Source organism: Larimichthys crocea, chromosome I (assembly GCF_000972845.2).
Source record: "Larimichthys crocea isolate SSNF chromosome I, L_crocea_2.0, whole genome shotgun sequence".
Classification (NCBI taxonomy): domain Eukaryota; kingdom Metazoa; phylum Chordata; class Actinopteri; family Sciaenidae; genus Larimichthys; species Larimichthys crocea.
In genome coordinates, this window is record NC_040011.1 from 10418700 (window position 1) to 10438942 (window position 20243).

Here is a 20243-nt window from a genome sequence, read left to right on the forward strand (position 1 = left end):
ATAGATATATATAGATATATATAGATATATAGATATAGATATATAAAAGATCAAATTTACAGTTAAATAATGTGCAACAACTGCAACAAAAAAAAGTGATTGACCATGTTTGTGTCAGATTATGTGTCGGGGTCTTATATAACAGCTTCCATGTGTTTGTATTTAACATTTTTTAACTCATAAAATACAAACAATACACAATTCTGACAATTAATCAATAAACGAGTGAGTTCTACCATTTGTACCACTCCAATTTAAATCTAAAGCAACCCTTTATCAATTTATCACCCCTCAAACAATGTCATTCATAAATGTTGTTACTGTTGAATTACTCCATTTTTTTGCTGCCCTTTCATCCTACAGCACAGACAATATGAATTGTTGATACCATGAAGCAGCAATGAGTCAGACATGGTCCTTGCATAACGAGAGATCAAACTTAACTTAATGTAAATGCTCCCTTGGAAAGTTAGTGTTGGCCAGCCCGCACGTAGGTATATGATGCTCGGGGGCATCTCAGGTTTGCACCGCATCACACTTTAGCTGATTGCATTTTGGAGCGGCTGCCAAACCACAGCGCAGTCGACAGCTGCTGTATTAATACAAATGTGAGAGAAAGAGTGGGAGGATATGAGCAAGAGAAGAAACACACAGAGGACCTGAGAAAGAAAGAAAAATAAAATTTCTCTTTTCCTTCTCCTGGGTAGGATTAGCAACGTTGTGGGTGGACATCCTCGGGGGACCTGTCCTGTTTACATGCTGATAAAAACCAAAGGACTGCATTTGATCATAGACACACACACACATAGATGCTGTGTGCGTACATAAAGACAAACACACACTCTTAAACCCACTTAAAACCGCAGAGGCGTTGTTGTAGAGAAGGTGTCTTGCTGTGTTGCTATAAATAGGACGAGTCTGTCTTTTTCCTTCAAGAGGCTGTGCTGCAGGAAGAAGAATCACTGTCTGCCTCTGCCAACACACACACACACAACGAGGCACTGAAGTTTTTGCCGACGGCTGCAGAGTTATGTGTGTGTGTGCGTTTTTTTGCAATACGTCCCCCCCACGAGTGCAGCCACCCGTGTGCCCCGGTCTGTCCTGTTGGATTTCATTTAATCAGAGCTGTCAAACTCACGTCCTCCTGTCCGTCAGGCCTGCATCTCACAAACACCGCCCGCGTTCTCTTTGTGTTTTTCAGCCGGCGTTATTCAAACTGAGCCGGTTCTGTCTGCGTTTTTCTCAGACATCACTATTCAGATTTAGATAGATGTCCTTCTACAAACACACAATGCAATGATTAATCCAAACAAACCTTGGTCGACAGTGTTAGACTCCTGCCATGCCAGCTCTAGCTGTGTGTGTGTGTGTCAAACACAGTACTAAGGGGCTGGCATCCAATATTGATGAGGCAGTCTGGAGCCTGCTCTGGGCAAAGAGAGAGAGAGGGAGAAAAGTATATATTTTGGATATTTGTCTGGCAGCTTCTCCACTTTTCCATCTTGTCTCTTTTTTTTTATTTTTATATCTGTCTCCTCTCTCTCCACACTCGTCTCCTTTATTGCTCTCGCTGCCATTGTCGCTTCTCCCGTCTCGGCCCATCATGCTGTCAAGTTCGGTCTGCCTCAACAGTCTCTCCCTCCCTTTGACTCATGTCTGTTTTGTTTCAAAACGCCAATTTCTGCCAAAGTTTCAGCCACGGCTTCACCTGCAGATGCCCAGTCCTCACCTGTTCATCTCATCCTCTCATTTTAACTTTCTCTGAACACTTTAACTCTCAGTTTATCACTTCTCCTCCAACATCCCCAGATATGTCACTTTTTTTTCCTCTTTCTGTTGCTTTCTGTCTCGTTTCATCACCCTTTTCTCGCCCTCACCCTTCATGAGGCTGTTCATCTTCCTTTGTTGTCTTGTCAGGTTGTTAAGAAGTGTTTTCTACTTCACTCACACTCGTAATGAGTTGCTGGTGTGTGAACCCGCCCAAAAAAAACAAGACTATTTATGTTTGAGCTTGAATATTGTATGAGCAGGAAACTTTTCCCCTCATTTACTCCTCTTCATCTCCCTCTTGTACTTTTCATCATTATCTCTCCTCTCCTCATCTCATACTGTATGTCACGTGGCTCTACCTTTCACTTCCCGAGCTTCCTCCTCTTATTTATCCATCCCAAGAGCCTCTTTATTCTCTTCTCTTCTTCTTTCTTTTTTATCCTCTGTCTTGGCTTCTCTTTTCTCTCTTCCTCTCTTTCGATCATGCTCTCTCTTCTACCATTTGTGTCTCTTCACTTCCCTCCTCTTGCCGAGTTTGTGTGTACGTATGAATTTGTTTTTTCATAATCTGTGTGAGCGTGTGAATTCTGTTGCGCTTGCAGTGTGCAGAGAGTTTTGCCCTTTGCCATTGAAATGAAGGAAAAAGCTAGCTCTGTCTTACATGTATTAACAGTTCTCGCCTCAAATAACCTCCTGTCTTCACTGCAGGGCGCATAACCAAGTCTGGAAAATGTGTTTGATAATTTACTCATGAAATATATTTGGCAAGCTGGCAGTCAGTCACCAGGTATACTGTCATATTAGCATCAATACACTGCTGTTTCCCAACATTTTAATTGGCTTTCATATCAGCTGAGTGATAGAAGCCTGACAAAGAAATTAGATATTTGAATTAAATGTCTCTTACTCTTGATAAATAATACCTGGTATAAAAATAAATCATGAAATTCCTAATCGTTATCTTTGAAACGAAGCAACTGCTATAATGCGACATAACAAAAACGATCGTGTAGCATTTTGTTCAGATGCTACACATGCATCTACACATGTACGCTGACTTTACAGTAAGGATGAACTACCGCTTAGTCAGCAATAAATCTGACTCTGTCATGTTCTCTATGCCACTTATTGTCCAGGTGAATTAGTTTGATGGCTGACTAACTAATGTTACATAACAACAAAGATATATATTTTATATTTTTATGATTTTCGGTCAGTAATTGCTGATACAGCAACTAATATTTGTTGTAAATTGCTTGTTGGTGAAGGGTGTTTTCTTTCTGATATGTAAGTAAGTTGGCTGAAACAAACCTATAATGTCTCTCTCTCTCTCTGTGTCTTTCACTCTCGCTCAGACTAAGATGAAGCAGTTGGAGCAGGAGGCCCACCGAGCAGCTGGACAGATGTTCCTGGTCACCAGCAACACTCAGCTACGAACAGTGTGTACCTTTAAGCATATATATGTGCATGTGTATGCTTTTTGTCACCTGCATGGTGTGTCTTTTTTGCCCATCTATAAATGAAAAGTGTAATATCATCTGTCAGTATTGCAGTGCCAGTTTCCTCTTTCTTCATCGTGTTTGTGAATATGTATGCACACACGTGTTGTTTGTGTACTTTCTTATGTTTTGTGTGTGTTTCTTTGTTTTTAAGGTTCTGTTCGAGAAACTGTGCCTCCACGAGCGCTGCGAGAACAAGAAACTCCCCAAGACCGTCAACAAACAACAGCAGTCGACATCAGAAGCTGCAGTACGTCACGCAGAGACACATCGACACACACACACACAGAAATGTGCCATGTCATCCTCTAATCTCATTTAATCGAAGAGAAACCAGCTCAGTCTCGTTTGAAGTCTCAGTATGTGCACTGACAACGTTCAACAGATGGATCCAGAAGGAACCAACACACACTTATTTTATATGATGGAGCATCATTGGTTTTTGGTATCTTGTGTTTTTTTTTGCAGTTGTTGCAGCTTCAGGACCTGCACCCTCTGCCAAAGATCATTCTAGAGTACAGACAGGTCAGTCGTGATCTCGGCTGCTTTTGTTCACATGCTATTATTGTCAGCAAAGTGTTTTTCTCATTAAAAATCTAAAGTCAAGGTTAGAGTTAGATATGTTTTAACCACTCTGGTTAAGAAGAACAATGTTTAGCTCTGCCTTTTGAGGGCTTAAATAAAGTCTTACAGTTTAACAGCTGTCTGTACTGTTTCCCCCAGGTCCACAAAATCAAGTCGACTTTTGTCGATGGGATTCTCTCGTGCATGATGAGCAAGGTGAGCATACAAGCTGGTTCAAGTGTAAACCTATTCACACACTCACTAAAAACGATAAACTTACAAACAAGCTCTTTCACAGCTGAGTAATTTCCCTTTTTCCCCTCTCACTGTGAGATATGGATTTTTTTTTCTTCTCTACCCGAGGCTGCAACAACTAAACCCCAAAGTAAAAGAAAGAGTCGAGAGGCGGCTCCGCAGGGTGTAATGACTCAAACAGATCCGACAGCTTTTGTTTTCTCTCGACTCACGGTCGTGTTACTGCTCTGTATGCTACTAGACAAACCCGTGTTGTTCCTCTTAATCTTCAAAGGTGCCGCTGTTTTAAATGTCTCCATTATTACACTGCTGTGCTCAGCACTACAATAGAAAACCACGGGATAATGCTTTAGGCTATTCATACTTATTCTGCACAGATACACACTGCAACCTCCAAAGGTGTGATTATACGACCCCTGCGGTGCTCACAGGCCCGGATGCTTCTGCTGTAGTAACGTAACAGTTACCGAGCTGCTCTCTTGAAGCTGCTGGTTCTGTTTACAGCCACTTCTGCACCGAGTTGGCAGATAAAAGACGCAGTTCTGTGTCCGACTTTCCCTCCACACGGGCTCGGCTCGCCTCTGTCTGGGAGCAGCAGATTGTGTTTGTCAATCTGTGCTTACTCAACTCTGCAAATGAGTCTGCCTGGCCGTCTCTAGAGCTGCTTGGCTTCTGATTCTGTGATTCATTTTGGTGGTCTTTCGGACAGAGTGGGCAAAAATCCCAGCTAGAGGAAGCTGCTGTTGACAAAAACATTATTTATTTATTTTTTTTCAAACATGTGGTGGTATTTCGGATATTAGTACAAGTTTCATTCAATATTAAATCTAAACTACAAGTGGGTGACATCTCAGAGAAAACAGTCTGTAAGCTTTCATTTCCATCAGTTAGAAAAATCAATATATTTTTTTAAGATTATTTTTTTTGGCCTTTTATGCCTTAAATGATAGTACAGCTGAAGATAGACAGGAAGCAGAGAGAGGGGGAGTGACGCAGTAAATTAGCCGTCCAACGCGGGATTCGATGCAGTGAGGACTATAGCCTCCACACACGGGGCGGCCGCTTAACCCACTACGCTACCGACCGCCCCAGAAAAGTCAATATTTAAGCGCTGCTATGCCAAATAACTTCAATCTAATACCACAATATTTATCATATCTCACAGCTCTACTTCTGTCAACATACAACAAACTGTAATGTATTTGAATATTATTGCCAGTGAGCGAAGTCGTTTGTCATACGTGTTTTTACCTAACGAATGGTTAAAAGTATTAATTGCACGTTTACTCAACTCAAGAAACCTTTTCAGCATAAAGTCGATTAATCATCCACTCCCAACATTAACTTGACAAACGAGGTAGTTTGTCAAGTTGATAAGTTTGACTGTTACCAGATGTCGGGGGCCGCACCACTTTATAACAGCAGCTCCGAGCACAATAGCGTTGTTGTCGCGTATTGTCTGCGTATTGCACCAACTCGACTGGCACTGCAGTCTGCACACAGCTTGTTCAAACCGTCGTATGGCGCTGTTGATGCATGTCGGTCCAAAACCAGATTCAGAGCGATGATGGCGTAAAGGATCGCAGCTGTTGTTTTCAAAGCTGAATTGGAAACATTGCTCGTCACATATCCAACTCATTGAAACGATATTGTGCGATTTTGTTGATGCTGAATTTTTCTGCATCTGATTTATTCATATCTGTCTCTCTCCGTCTTTCCCCACAACACATCAGAACTACATTTCCTCTACGTGGTGCCAGACAAGTGTGGTGACGGGAAGAATCTCAGCCAAGCACCCAGTAAGTCTGATTCTGCCATCCGTGCACACACACCTCGCTCTGACTTCATTACTTTGTCTTTATCTCTGGAGCTATCCGTGGTACTGAACTGCAGCTAAGCCTGTGGCTGCTGTTTGTTGTCCCGACTGGGCCTACAAGACCCAAGAGGCCACATTAAAATGACTAGAATGGAAAGAGAGGGACATAAGTATGTTGGGTAACAATATCACAATATCAATCTCTCCAACACAAAACAAGATGCCATCTCCTTTATCCATTTTCCTCCAAGATAGAGCGATCATCATCCAAAGTCAATTAAAGCAAAGTTCTTTGCATATATACCAAGTGCACGTTTCTGCCTGGTGAGAATCCAGCGATCTCAGATAAAGTCAGAACAACTTCTTTGCAATATATTTTTTTAAATTTTGGGCAATCCAAGGGACCAATGATTTACTTTAACCGGGGTAATATATGTCCTCATTAACCATTTGGATTGTAATAGCTTCATTCTAGTATTGATGGATTGTTTTTGGGTCTGTTAGGTAGGTTAATGAACTCGTACAACTCAGCTTCATATTTACTGAGGTGAGGCGTTGGTATCTAATAAAAGAAAAAGGTTCAAACTATCAGTACACAGTTGTGTTTACCACGGACGCATATCTTCGATGGTGTGTAAGATCATGACAAAACAGAAGGAGACTTTATATAGATCTTTATATAACCTCCAAAAAATCTTTTATAATTTGCATTTATTTGCCTGCTCATGTATCTTTTCTTCTTTCTCCACGTCTCTCTTATTAAAGAGATCCTTTGATGACTGCATAGTAATTACAAGACACACACACACAAACACACTGCTACTTAGGTTCTTGCTTACAAATATAGATGTTGAGATTTTGGAGTGTTATGTAACAGCAAGCTGGGTTTCTTCGGGATGTCCGGGGGGGTGCGTGTGGAGCTTGAGATGAGATAAAATTACATTTTTATCTGTATAATACGAGTATTTTCTTCTGTGTTTTAAAATAAATGTTTTAAAACAACAGAAAAATCAATACTGCAGCACTTAGATGGCAGCGATATGGGATAAATAAGAATTTGTCGGCATGAAGAAAAACTAAATCATTTAGATAATTCAGGAAATTATCAAGAAAACTAAAATGTTACCGACACAACTTCACACACGTCTACAAACAAATGCTTTGTCTCCTTTCGACTTGTCAGCTTGATCATCAGCCCTCCTCTCTCCCTCCATCTTTCTCTCTCTTTCCCGCCTCAGTATGGGACAAACGGTCGATAGCTCATTTCGACATTACCCAGCTGTCAGGGTCCAGTGGTTCTGTCACTGAGTACTGCTCTGACACACGCACACACACACACACATATATATATAACCGTGGAGACACTGAGCTTTTCTAATCTCACTTAGCGATTTGCAACCGGTGCGAGCTACACATTGAATTGATCACTCTGCTACTGAATGATATATGTGGCTGTTGGGAGGCCGTGATTTAACACAGCTCTGTTCCCTCTGCTCTAACCCAGTGCTCGGGTTTTGGTCGAGGATCCCATGAAGTGTGTGGATGCTTGTCGGTTGTTTGTGCGTAGCTGTACTGGTGTGTGTTGTGATGCGTATATCGGGCTGTGATTGTGATTAGTTTGAAATACAAAGTGATGCTGACTCAGCTCCGTCCACATTGTTTTGATTTGGCACATAACAGATGCAGTTTTTGTCCCCATCTCACAAAATAAAGGTAAGCTGAGTAAGTAAAAATCCTTACATACTAAGTCAGTGTTTCTTAAACGTTTTACCCCAGATACTGTGCCAGGTAATATCAGGTTTGCCAAGTACCACCATGACGACAGACGTTAAAATACAGTAGCGCAGGTTTATTCCTAATAAGAAATTTATTTCATAAACAGAACTGGTTCAAGAACCAAAGCTAAGATTGTTGTGGAGAAATTGCTGAAGTCAAAGGTCAAAGGTGAGTTCAGGAAAGAAGAAAGTGTTCAGGAGCCTCTGATGTCTTATGCTGTATTATTTATTGACGCTTGGCCCAAGGAGAATTAGAGACACTCTCAAAGTTCATCAGAAGTGCCTGAGTCGGTCTCACATTCTGCCCAACTCATCCTGGTGGATCGACTTTAAACCCAAAGATAACACCACAAATACTACACGCCCAGAATTAGTCAAAGAGAATGTCTTTACCCATGGAGGTGTTATTGTCAGCATATTCTACTCTGGAGACACAGATGTCTGTTTACGCAGATTGGAACGTCAACAACAAACTATCTATTATGTCTAATAAGGCAGCAACAGGTCTCTTCGACCCTGGCCACCACAGTGTTGAGATAGACTGGCACCCAGTCAAAACCAAATAATTATTACTGAGGACCTCAAGGCCCACAGGTGACCTCGTGTAGCCTAAGGATAGAAAATTACATAACAAAGATGTTGAAAAAGAGGTGCTCCTGATCTGCCCTTTCCTTCCTAATAGTTTACTTATTTGGACCCAATAACACAATCATGGATGCACATGCTACGTGCATCAATGTAACTGCACAGCAGTCTGATATGGAAACTAAATATTAAAACTTATTTACATAACATCCCAGCGATCTCATAGTTCATTTCATTTGAAACGTTGTTGAACTTTAATAATGTTTTATAGCGACTTTATTTGATTTTGTAAAATATATTTCAGGGATTCCTCCTCATACCATAAAATAGAATTGGTTGTTACATAATGTTAAATTAAATGAATAAACAACATTGAACAACATTGTTTATATTTGTAATTATATGGAATAGAATAAGCTGTAATAATGCTCAGCTCACGATCAGTCAGGGATCAGCAATCCTACATAGAGAACAGAAATAAACAACAACCGAGAAATAATGAAAGTTATTCACAGAGGAAGACGTGTCAGACATATTTCTTTAAAAAGTTTGCTTCCTCCGTGACAGCGCGGAGAGAAACTCTGCTGCTTGATTGATTGGAATGAGAAGATCATTTCACCATTACAGAGCCGAGGAGGGGGGAGAAGAGTCAACTCCCTCTAGTGCTTTTTCCTTATTACTATTCCAGCATTTAAATGAAGTTTCATCCGTAATTATTCTCATCACAATGTGGAGTGGGATGTGCTTGGTAGTTAATTGAAGACTCGCTCGGCGATCCCTAACATGTCACATGTCGCTGCTTTGAAGGGGAGAAGAAGCTTCGGTTTATAGTGTAACGTGTGTGTTCATATACACACACACACACATATTCAAATGAGGAGTGTTGCGGAGGGGTTTAAGCTTTCATCTGCTGTGGGTTCGATTGAGGTGAAGCCAGACTGCAGTAACAAAAGGGTGCCTGGATTAAAAACAGGACGCCACAAACTGGGGCTGAGTTAAAAGTCTCTGCAGAAGGGAAGCTCTGCCTCATCTGTTTTTATCTGCTAAAACCAAACATATGTGCTCCAATCCCTCGCTTCCCATTCTCCATCTACACTGTTTCTCTCTCTGGGTCTGTTTTTTAAATTCTCCTTATTGTCTCAGTCTATTTCTTCTCTCTCCTCCTTTGCTTTGAACTCATTCTTTGTCTTTAATCTCCACCTACTTATCCCTTCGTGTCATTCTCATTCTCCCCTTCCCCTACATGATGCTTTATTTCTGTCCGTCCTTATTCTCTTTCTCTCACGTTAACACCCTTAATAGTGTAGCAGTGAAACCAAATAGGACAAATAATGAGCTCTCTCTCTCTCTCTCCATCCTCTGCCTTCCTGCCGCCTGTTTGTACCACCAAAGAGCTGAAACTACATTCAGATTGCCGGGTCCTTGATGCAGCAGTACTCCGCCCTGTATCGTCTGTTCTCTCTCTCTCTCTTTCTTTCCCTCTGCATTGTTTAGCGTCCTCTGTGGCGTTCATACACTCATGCCACCCACAAGTGCACCAAGTTCCCTCGCTCATGCACAGACGCGGGAACAGATGGAAACCCGCTGTTCCGCTGTCATCTCCGGGTTCACGTCAAGTCATTTTTTTTTGTTTTGTTTTGCGGTGTCAAAGGCTGCAGTGCGGTGGGTTTGATTCTCTAAGTGGTGACATCATCTTTCATCTTTTCGTCTCTATTTGTCCCTATAGTCTTTTTTTTTATGTAATTCATCCCACATTAAACTGCACATTTAAACGTCTTTTCATGACTTACTTATCCCCTGGGTCACAGTCATATTGTACAACGTGGTGTAGGAAAAATATTCGATGTGGCAATATATAAGAAAACTGCTTTTTATTGCATTATTGATATTAAGTTGTGTGTTTTTGTTTTATGATTGTGTCTGTGTTCGTTTAAGACTGCTCTGCATTCAGTCATTAAATGTTTTGCTTCCCCAGGCTAATCTGAGCACTTCACTGAAGTGTGTGTCATGTTGTCTGACACTGTTGAACACGCACTGCAAACACCTTCATCCTGACGTTCTCTCTATCAGCAAAGCAGATCTATGTTTATTATTGAGTTATAATTACCAAAATCTAAAAGTAATCCAAAAAGTACAAATGAAATGATCGTTAAATCAGAACGTTTTTTTTAACTGGTAACTTGTCGAGGCCGCCTCTTGCCCAAAGTCAGCTGGGATAAGCTCCAGCTCCACCTTGATCCTGATGGATGGATATTTTTTTTTATTATTTAGAGACAGCTGAAGAGTGAGAGGGAGACAGGGAGTAGCAGCAGAGGGAAACTGTTTCAAGGACTGAGCTTTTCTACATGGGATGCACACTCATACCTGGTGACATAACTCACTCCTCCGTGCCAAAACATTTTGACTTTACAACGATGCTGACATTTGAGTAAAGAGCACAGAAGCTTACTGGCTACATTCTAATATTTTAGTACTTACTGGCCTCCAGTATATCAACCACTCAGCCAGGGCCGCCCGTTAGATAAACTGTATTTGTTCAACTATGATGAGCACTCGAGGAGTTCAAAGGGACAGCAGCTGATGTCAGGGAGCTGCTTCCACCCGGAGTCTTAGTGTCACCTTACTCAACAACTAATGTAGCTGTGGCTTCTGTGGCCATGTGCTGATCTCGCTCTCGCTCTCTTTCTTCCTGCTGAGCAGATGGATTTTGGCGAATGTGTTTGTTTGTGGTGTGTGTGTGTGTATAGAGATAATCTAGCAGCGTGTGCGTCTGAGCACAGCTCGCATGTCTGCGTGCACTCCGCGATGAGTCATTAAATCGGTGCTGCGTTATTGAATTTACCCCACACCACCAGCACTGTGATTCAGTCGTCCCCATCTGTTTAACAAGGCAGCACTCCCCCGAGACGCTCTACTCCGGCTCTCTGCGGGCCAGATTTACGCTCATAAAAGCGCAGGGCAAATTTGCTGTGCGCCTTTTCAGTCAATTTGCAACTCACAGTCCTTGTGTGTAATTAATGGCAGACGCACTAATGTGGCAATAGAATTGTTCACTCCAGTGGTAATGAAATAAATACACAAAGGGCTGATCAATAAACGTAATAAGACGCACAAATTCAATCTAAATTGATGCAACGTGAAGACAAAGACGGCCACACACAGATCAAATTAACTATCTCAACAGGTGAATAGTTTAACTGTAGCATGAAAGTAATATATTATTATTTCAGGAGAAAACTGCACTCCTACATGTCAGCGTGCTCGCACAGTTTCAATATCTTGTTCAAGGCCTCATGAGCGGAGTTGGTGTGCAGCTGCTTTTACACCCAACAGGGGAAAGCACAGTGATCAAATGATTGGAGGCCATGTGTGAAAATGCTCACTGCGGTGTGAAAATTTGGATCCAGATCTGAAAATCCTCCTGAACCAACATTCTGGTCCATCAAACACACACACAGGCCGTCTGGAGCGGGGAATATAATCATGCATATTGGATGCAGTAATCAAACACTACGGGACCAGCAGGAGCCACTCGCTGGCCGTTCACAAGTGATTGTTCAGTTATCTGCATCCTATATGCAAATGAAGTAGCCCTAATCAAGCCTTTATGAATACTAATCCTTAAAAGATCAACCGTGCTAATGGGTGCTTTGGCAACAAGTGTTGATCTGTGCACTGGAGCCTCCTATCTTAATGTAAGGGGGGTGAATCCAAACACAGGATTGTTTTGTCGAATAAGGAACGATGCTGCTCACAGCGGCCGGTCACAAACACATCTGCATGATTAAGTGGCCCATTCAGAGTCAATGAGCCCTGGAGTGGAAAACACAAGCATGCGTTTTGTTGTTGTTGTTGTTGTTGTTTTTAGCGTATTTGCAGGAGGTGTGTCTACATGTGTGTGTGTGTTTGACAGCGCAGGAATATTTATGTTGTGTGTGTGTGCAAGACAAGTATTTGTGTCAGCTGTGTATATTTCACACACACGTTGATGTAATTAGGGGAGGAACAACAACAACATCAGCTGCCATGAAGCCTGGCCTTTGCCGGGTTGCTGTATGTGCATCTGTTTGTTTGTGCATTTGAATATGCCACACATGCCGGGTGACTGCCTGCTTGCTTGCCTGTCTGCATTTGATGCCCGCGCAAGCGTTTGTGCTCCTGTGTTTCTAAATTTGCAAGAGCGAGTTTGAGTTTTCGACATTTAGAGGGCAGAGTGAATGAAACAGAACAACCTTAGTGTGTGTTTTGCTTGTGTACTCTTTAGCAGCCTGTCTCACACAGTGTCCACTAATGAACTGGTCCTCCGTTGCTCTTGACACAGTAAGGGTGATAATGACTTAGACCACACACAGTGCGGGGTGTGTGTGTCTTTTAAATTGGTGTTAGACGGTATGGAGGTGTGCTGTATGTACACACTGCGTGCTGTATTGTCTTGTCTTGCCTGACCTGCAGCCTCTCGTGTGGGAGTGCAGGAGGAGATGCAGTGAACGTTGTTCTCCAGCAGGTGATGCCATCACTGGGATCGCTTGTGGTGATGATACATAGACCATTGAGCCACATTTCCCAAGTCTGTTGTTAAACTTCTGGTCAATAACTAATTTATTTTGAAGGAGTAAACGCACTTATGCACCTGCAGTGTCTGTGTGTGTCATAATAGGTTCATTATTGATTATTAGCAATGATCCTGCTGTGTGTACGTGCTTGAGAATGGCAGGCATTGATACTCTGCGTTGGTGTGTGTGCATGCAAAGAGGTTTTTTTTATGTGTATTGACCAGTGCTTGGGAGAGCGATTGTGTCTGTATACAGTATGCTTGTGTATGTGTGTGTGTGTGCATTTTAAACCGTACAGTCAGCAGGAAGCAAACCAAGCTGACCCAGACTATTTTATATTTTACAATTTCTCATTCATCCTCCCTCCTTCCTTCCTCCTCTCTCCTCTCTCTCTCTCTAAAGCTGCAGTGACGCACTTCTGCTCTTTAATTCTTCTGATTTTGATCTTTTCTCTCTTTGATTGTCTCTGTGCCTTCCTTCCCATCGCTCCTTTTACATCCGACTTTCTCTTTAGAACTATCCGGAGGTTTCTGATCGTCGAAACAAAGGACACCGCTCACTTTTGTGTAACTATAATTCACAGAAAGCTATTAACAATTAATAAAAGGTTGGATCTGAGATGTGTTCTCTGTTATCTGTGGTCCTTTTTAAAGCTTTGTGTGCCTCAACAAATCTAGAAAAAGTCTAGATTATGTTCAGTTTGATACAAGTTGGATGAGAACATCAGTGCAGGTCCTTTATATTTGATTATTTTTTTCTTTTTCGTGTGTGTCTGAGAGTTTGCCGACAGTCTATCAGGCCATTCTCTGCACTCTGTATCCCAGCAAGGGCTGGCTCAGATACTGGCGGCTCTCGCGACAGGTCAGTGGCAGCTGCCTCAGACCGGAAGTGCCCCACTACTAGCTGCCGCTGCCACAAATTGAGCCAGCTCTCTCTCCTGTATCCTGTATATGACTGTGTGTGTTTGTACTGATTTATGCTGTCGTCACTGCAACACTGTGCATGATGGGAAAGCCGAGCGTCCGCGCCTGTCACATCACAGGGCAGCAACAACAACACACACCCCGCACATCAGACATTTGTAATTACGTGCACCTTTTGTCACTCTGCCCCAAATACACACTGCAGGTCATGTATCCCCGTGCATGGCTGTAGGAGAAACCGTAACTGAACCTGTGTGTGTGTGTGTGTGTGTGTGTGTGTGTGTGTGTGTGTGTGTGCGCACGCTTGTGATTGGTGCTTGGTCCCTGATGTATTCTTTCCACCGTCCACACCCTGCCACTGCAGTCCTGTCTTTTCATCCCTCTCTCTCTCTCTTTCTCACTCTCTCCGCCCTCCTCCCTCCCTCTAGTGAATAATGAATGAGTGGTGAGTTGTTTTCTCTCTCTGGATCACACACTACCGTGAACGCTCACTGCAGGGTCAAACCCAACCGCATGCACGTTTAGTTTCCGGCCGTGATGGGGGAACGCTGTTACCCTCTGTGTTTCTATGCCCTTTTCCTCGCCTCGCTCCCTTCTCCTTGTGCTTGTATCTGTGTGTGTTTCCACGTACACACTGATTAATGTGCCCTTGATAATGACCATTAACGTCCTCCTTATACAAACGCTCACACACCTTGTTTGAGCGCGCATGTGGACACAATGGGATTAACCGGGATTAAAATGGAACTGCTGAGTCTGAACCAGCTTTATTTTGTGTAGTGTGTGTGTGTGTCGGCTGGTGTGACTTATCACTTTTCCTCTTTTTTCTCCTTCCAGCAGAAAAAAAACTGCATACGTGTAATTTTGTGTGTGTGTGTGTGTGTATCAGCAGCGTCTTAGATTACTCAGTGAGTCGATACAGGGTGGGCCAAGAGCCCAGTGAGCATCAGGCTGTTCCTATTTTAAGATGTGTGTCTGAAAACTTCAAAGATCTGTAGTGCTGGCTCGAGTCTCAGGACGGCTTTTCTCTTTTTTCTTAATGTCAGCCAAGCAAAGCAAGTCATCGCTGAAGAAATAAAACACAGGGTTCTGCTGCTGGCTGCTTTGATTTTTTTTTACTAGAGGTCAAATAAAGACAGCAGACAGTTAAAGCTCATGGTGGTTTTGTAGTTGTTTTATTAAGTCTGAGTGTGAAATATACTGTTTAGGTCATAAAAGTGCCTTTAAAATATTAAAGAATAGAAAAAGTCATTGAATATCTGGCCGGTTCCTCTTGTCCAACACATTTTATTGCATTGTTGATCCTGTGTTAACCTGCATATGACAAAATTAACCTGAAACTTGAAATACGAGTGGTAGATTTGCTTCAAATAATAGTAATCCACTGAGTGGCTGTTAAAGTTTTAATATTAACTCGTCAAAAAGGTTCATTTTGCACCCCGTTTAGCTGCATATGTCCATAAATTCAAAGTTTTATCCATTGGGTCACTGCGGCAGAAGTAATCTCAGGATATTTAACAATTTCAGCTATCAAGCTCCTCTTCTGTGGAACAAACTACTATTCTGGGTTCAGGAGGCAGACATGGTCATCACCTTTAAGAATAGACTTAAGACTTTCCTTTTTGATAGAGCTTATAGTTCGTGCTGGCTCAGGTCATTCCTTAGTTATGCTGCCATAGGATTAGACTGCCGGGGGACTCCACCTCCCTCCTCTCTCTCTCTCTCTGTCTGTCTGTCTCTTTCAGGGTTATGCCTAGTCAGGCACAGTATTGGTTGAAGATGCAGTCACATCTCCCTTTACTGAAAACTCTCTCTCCCTCTCCCGAGGGTCTAAGGACAGAGGGTGTCACTCCCTGTACAGATTGTAAATCCCTCCGAGGCAAATGTACTTTGTGACTTTGGGCTATACAAATAAAATCTGATTTGATTTGAATTTCCCTCACGTTAAGAAGTCTCTACCTGTGTGTTGTATCACTCAGAGAAAGTTATTACGATGTCTCTTCTTCCATCGCTTTATTACAGCCCCACAGGAGCATGCTGGGAGTGGCTGCAGATATATACAGCTGACCTTCCTCACCCACATAGAGCTGTATAAGTTTATTTAGGTTTCCACACAATGGGGAATAATTTGTCTGGACAAAACACTATGTTAAAAATGGGAAGACCCACTTCCACAGAGTAATGAGACACTGTTACAGTACAACTATCTATGTACACACTGTACTGTGGCTAAAAAAAAAATGTGTGTTCTCCTGATCCAGAACTTCCAGGCTCTGCCGAGACAGCCACTTCAAATCACCAAGAAGCAGTACATCCAAGGTAAGCCGCACACACCCTCATTAACACACATGCACACAGGGAGAAACAACCCGCCCACACGTTTGAGAGAATGAGACAGTGATAAATGTTGAGGTGTGGGTGTGAGGGAGACATCTCTCAGGGCATACAAAAACTGATGAGCAGGGAGCTTGTAAAGAGGGTTTATGGAGGGTGATAAAAGTCTGCAGCAGCAGAGGTAGTCACTAAAAAGTGTCAAAAATGTCTCCTATATTTGTGTTTGTTGTGCTGCGTCTGTGTGATCAAAGAATGAAACATTTTCAGACGTGATACTGTTACTGAAAATTGTATTAAAAGAGTCGTTTCTCTCTCTGGTGTACACTCATGTCAGTTTGAAAGACGTGTAGGACTTTTAAAACTACAAAAGCAAAATGAATAGCTCTTGTATAGTGTGTACCCAAGCGGCAACCTCCGTGACTGTTAAGTGAAGCCAAGTGCTTAAGTGCCAAAAAGTGTCGTTCCTCAAATGGCCACTTGAGGCTGGCTACAGTACAAGTCAGTCTCCATAAGCTCCCATATTTAAATTCTGAGATTTCTTTCAAAATACAATAAATATGTTGGAAAATAGTTGCTGAAAACACAGTTTTCAGTCCAGGATTTTGTGGGCGGTCCTTAAAGGGCGGCTCGATGACACGCTGAGGTCACCCCTAGCAGAGAGAGAGGGATGAATTCATCTCGCTCAGAGTGTTTCAAAGTCAGTCATGTCATTTTCTGAACTCATCTGACACGTTTCAGTCGCGTCACTGTGTTTGTGTACCGTGTTTTGGAGCTGCTTGAAACATCTAAGAAAGTGAGCTGCTGTGTTTAATTGCTCATATATGCAGCATCAATTTAGTTTACTTTCATAAGTTGAAAGTTTTCCCCAAAGACAGCCTGAGAACATTGTCTCCACGGACACAAGCAACTTGTCAGTATTAGATTTGATTATATTCCCGCGCCTCCTTCGCCGTTCTCACCACCACGTCGTCTTTTCATCCCCTCTCCTCTGGAGAAAGTTTTAATTACCTCGCCTTGCCCTAGTTGCACACAGTCATCAGTTGATAAAAACTGCCACACTGACACTCTGGGAAAACAGCCTGACTCTTCATTTTGTAGGACGGTTTGCTTGAGAGTCCCGCAGTAATTATATTATAACACAATTGTAATTCAGAGTAACTCGTTCGGCCTTGACCGCTTATCTTAGCGGGATGTCAACACTGCTCTTCGTTTCCTAGAAATAAAAGTTGAAATTGTAATAACATGAAATGACTGACTAAAAAACATTAGTTCTTACAGCTTCACATTGACATATTCCACTTTCAGATTCTTTGTTGAAGGAAGATTAATTGCCCGATTTTTTTTTATTAGCGTTTCCATTATTCATACGCCAAACCCTCGGTCCATCCAACTATGATGTCATGGGTTTGCGGCTGTCATTGCACAGGCACCACTTGACAAATGATCTGCTTCTTAATTAAGAGAGCTTGGTCATGGTTTTGTGAGGTCATAGCATATCTGGAAGGCTTCAGTTTAATACCCCTCTGCTCCAGGGGTGCTGGATTAGCTGTCCGACAGTGTGACCAAAACAAAATTTCTCCATTTGCGGATGAATAAAACATCAAAACGAGTCTGCTGGCGTGGCCAGGCCGCATCGACTGTGCTGTCAGTCATAGTGCTATACTCAGCTTCGTAGCTCTATTCCTGTCTTTGTGTTTCTGTCGTTCTTTCTCTCTCTTCCTCTGTTTGAGTGATTCATAGGTGCTAACATCAGCACCTCTGCTCCTCACTCACTTAGATTCCCAAAACTCTTTGTCATCAAATCCTCTCTCTCTCTCCATCATCCCTTCTTTCCATCCGTATCCTTCCCTCTCTCTGTGTCATCATCCCCATATCAGTTATTACTTTGTGTCTTGAGGTGAGAGGTGAAGCTCTAATCGAAACCGATGCCAGCGTCCCATTTTGTATGCGAGTGTCAGCATATATGTTTGTGTATGTGCTGCTGTCGTGGTGTTCTCATCATGCTGATGCGGGTTGAGGTGGTTACCCATCATTCCTCCTGCACTAAGGTCAGCACTTCAGTCTAGCTCCTCGCAGCAGAGAGTGCAGTGATGAACTGATCCTGATTGGTTTCTGATTTGCCTCTAAATGTGGCTTCATAACTTAACTCATCATCATGTCAGATGTCAGTGTTCTCTCTTTATTGCTCCCAGTCAGTGACACAGATACACACACAGGATATTAGAAATTAATGTGTTGTGCTGCGTGTGTGGTGAGTCAGTTTGTTTTGACATGCACTGTGAAAGACACACGTGTTACTTAATAAGAAACTCTGCTGATTTATGGAAGGACAAGTTCATTTAAATTCTATCTTGCATGTCCCTAGCAAGAGTTTATAATAACAGAACTCCGAACTTTGACAAGTGTGCATGTCCGTCTGTTTATTTATCGTTTATAGTATTTATTAGATATGTTGTATAAGGATATATAACTACAATTTAACCCCAACAATTTTTTTTTTTATTGAAGGTCCAGTATATGTAATATTTAGGCAGCTCTGTTTACAGAATATTGCAAAAAAATTATAATATGCATAACTATGTTATGTTCATTCATGTATAATCCCCTGAAAATAAGGATAGAATATGTTTTATATCTACAGATGCAGTAGGTTCTTTTATTCTGTTACTTTTTTTTCATAATCAGGATAAGAATATGTGTGCATAGTGTTTGGGTACGAAAAAAGAAAATGGCATTTATTTATTTTCATAAAATAATCAATAGTTTTGTAACAGTTGTAAATTAGACCCGAAACCTGTTTTCATCACTGCAAATAGGAATTTTTGGCTTCTTTCAAACTGGAAACACATTTGTTTCTGGAGAACAGGCTTTGGTTAAACTCGCAAACGGGTTACAAGAGGCTTTTATAAAATAGTCTGTACATTAAAAGAAGCAAGCGCTTTGCAGTGACGGGATGATTTGTGGAGGCGTTCCTCAGAGATCTGTGTTTGGCCCCCACAGGAAAGGAAGAGGAGGTGGTGACTGTGCATCCTCGGGCAATGTTCATTCCTCAGGAAGGATGGACTTTTCTCGCTGCAGGTAAGACGACAAGTGACGCAAAATCATCATGTCTTTAAATTTAAAACAACAAGTAAAGGTGACACTAAGCAGCAACCATATTTCTGGTTTATCTTTGTGAGTGTGAGCGTCTGTTTTAACAGCAGTATGCCTGAAAATTGCATACGTCAATATGAAACAGGGCTAATTCAACAAGTCTCTGAAATTGGTTGAGTTTTAGTTTGAATTGTACTTCTGCACTCATATTTGCAGTCTCAAATCAGCACGAATGTTTTCCCTCGGCTATATTTGTCTTTCCAAGTTTGTCGCTGAAAAAACCCTCCTGCACTGACACAACCTCAGCTGGCATCATAAGGTCACTTCAGGATGTGACGCTGGTCCCACGCTGTGCAGACCGAGGGGAGAGTTGGAACACTGTCAGCCTGGGAGAGCTTTGCGGGGGAACGCCGGGTGTCTGCTGGCCCTGACAGTGTGTCGCGCACTTACATAACCAGACAGATGAACCAGGGTTAGCAGGAGGACAGCAGCAGGATGAGAGCGAGGAACCTACATATACGCACAACATGGCAGGGATTCACAAACACACGCACATGTACTCGGGCCAGGTTGCTATGGTAACAACCCCTCCTAGGGAGCCCTCGCTCAGTCACCCCCTTCATGTCCTACGATGTCCTTCCCAAACTGGAACAACTGCTGTGTGTGTTTCAACCACCGCCGCCTTTCAGTGTCCCTGAAAAAGTTCAACCATGAGGCACGTCAAAAGGTATTACGTATTGGAATGTTTAAAAGCATTGTGGGCGTGTGTGTGTGTGTGTGTGTGGGTATGTGTGTGTGTGTGGGTATGATGGAGGCTTTATCTTGAGTGTGTGTGTGTAGTGTTCATTTCATCGATCCCACCCTCAGCAGAATCCAAATCATAGCTTAACAAAAAAGTCATTGCTATCAAGTCTGTCCTCAAGCAACCTGCGTGCGCCTGATGTGTGTGTGTGTGTGTGTTTGTGTGTGTTTGTTTATATTTTGCAATTGTCAACTCAGTTATTTTCTATTGGGAGATGTCTGCTTGTGTGTGGTCGCTGGAGCTGAGAGAGAAAAAACAAACAAATGCGAGCCAA

The 20243-nt window shown here is 42.3% G+C and overlaps 1 protein-coding gene across 11 annotated transcripts in view; it reads left to right on the forward strand.

The window, feature by feature from the left end:
• Window positions 1-20243, forward strand: part of poln (polymerase (DNA directed) nu) — a 63222-nt gene that overhangs the window by 17070 nt on the left and 25909 nt on the right. For 10 of the 11 annotated variants that reach the window (XR_003462219.1, XR_003462223.1, XR_003462224.1 and 7 more), the window contains exons 14-20: window positions 3126-3209; window positions 3424-3519; window positions 3738-3794; window positions 3993-4049; window positions 5822-5887; window positions 16002-16059; window positions 19075-19152. Coding sequence is in view for 3 of the 11 variants with exons in the window: in XM_027277351.1 (XP_027133152.1) it covers window positions 3126-3209; window positions 3424-3519; window positions 3738-3794; window positions 3993-4049; window positions 5822-5887; window positions 16002-16059; window positions 19075-19152 (496 nt within the window). In the remaining 8 variants the exon portion in view is untranslated. Of the gene's footprint in view, window positions 1-3125; window positions 3210-3423; window positions 3520-3737; window positions 3795-3992; window positions 4050-5821; window positions 5888-16001; window positions 16060-19074; window positions 19153-19432; window positions 19895-20243 lie in introns of all 11 variants that reach the window. The other variant, XR_003462226.1, reaches the window with a different exon arrangement.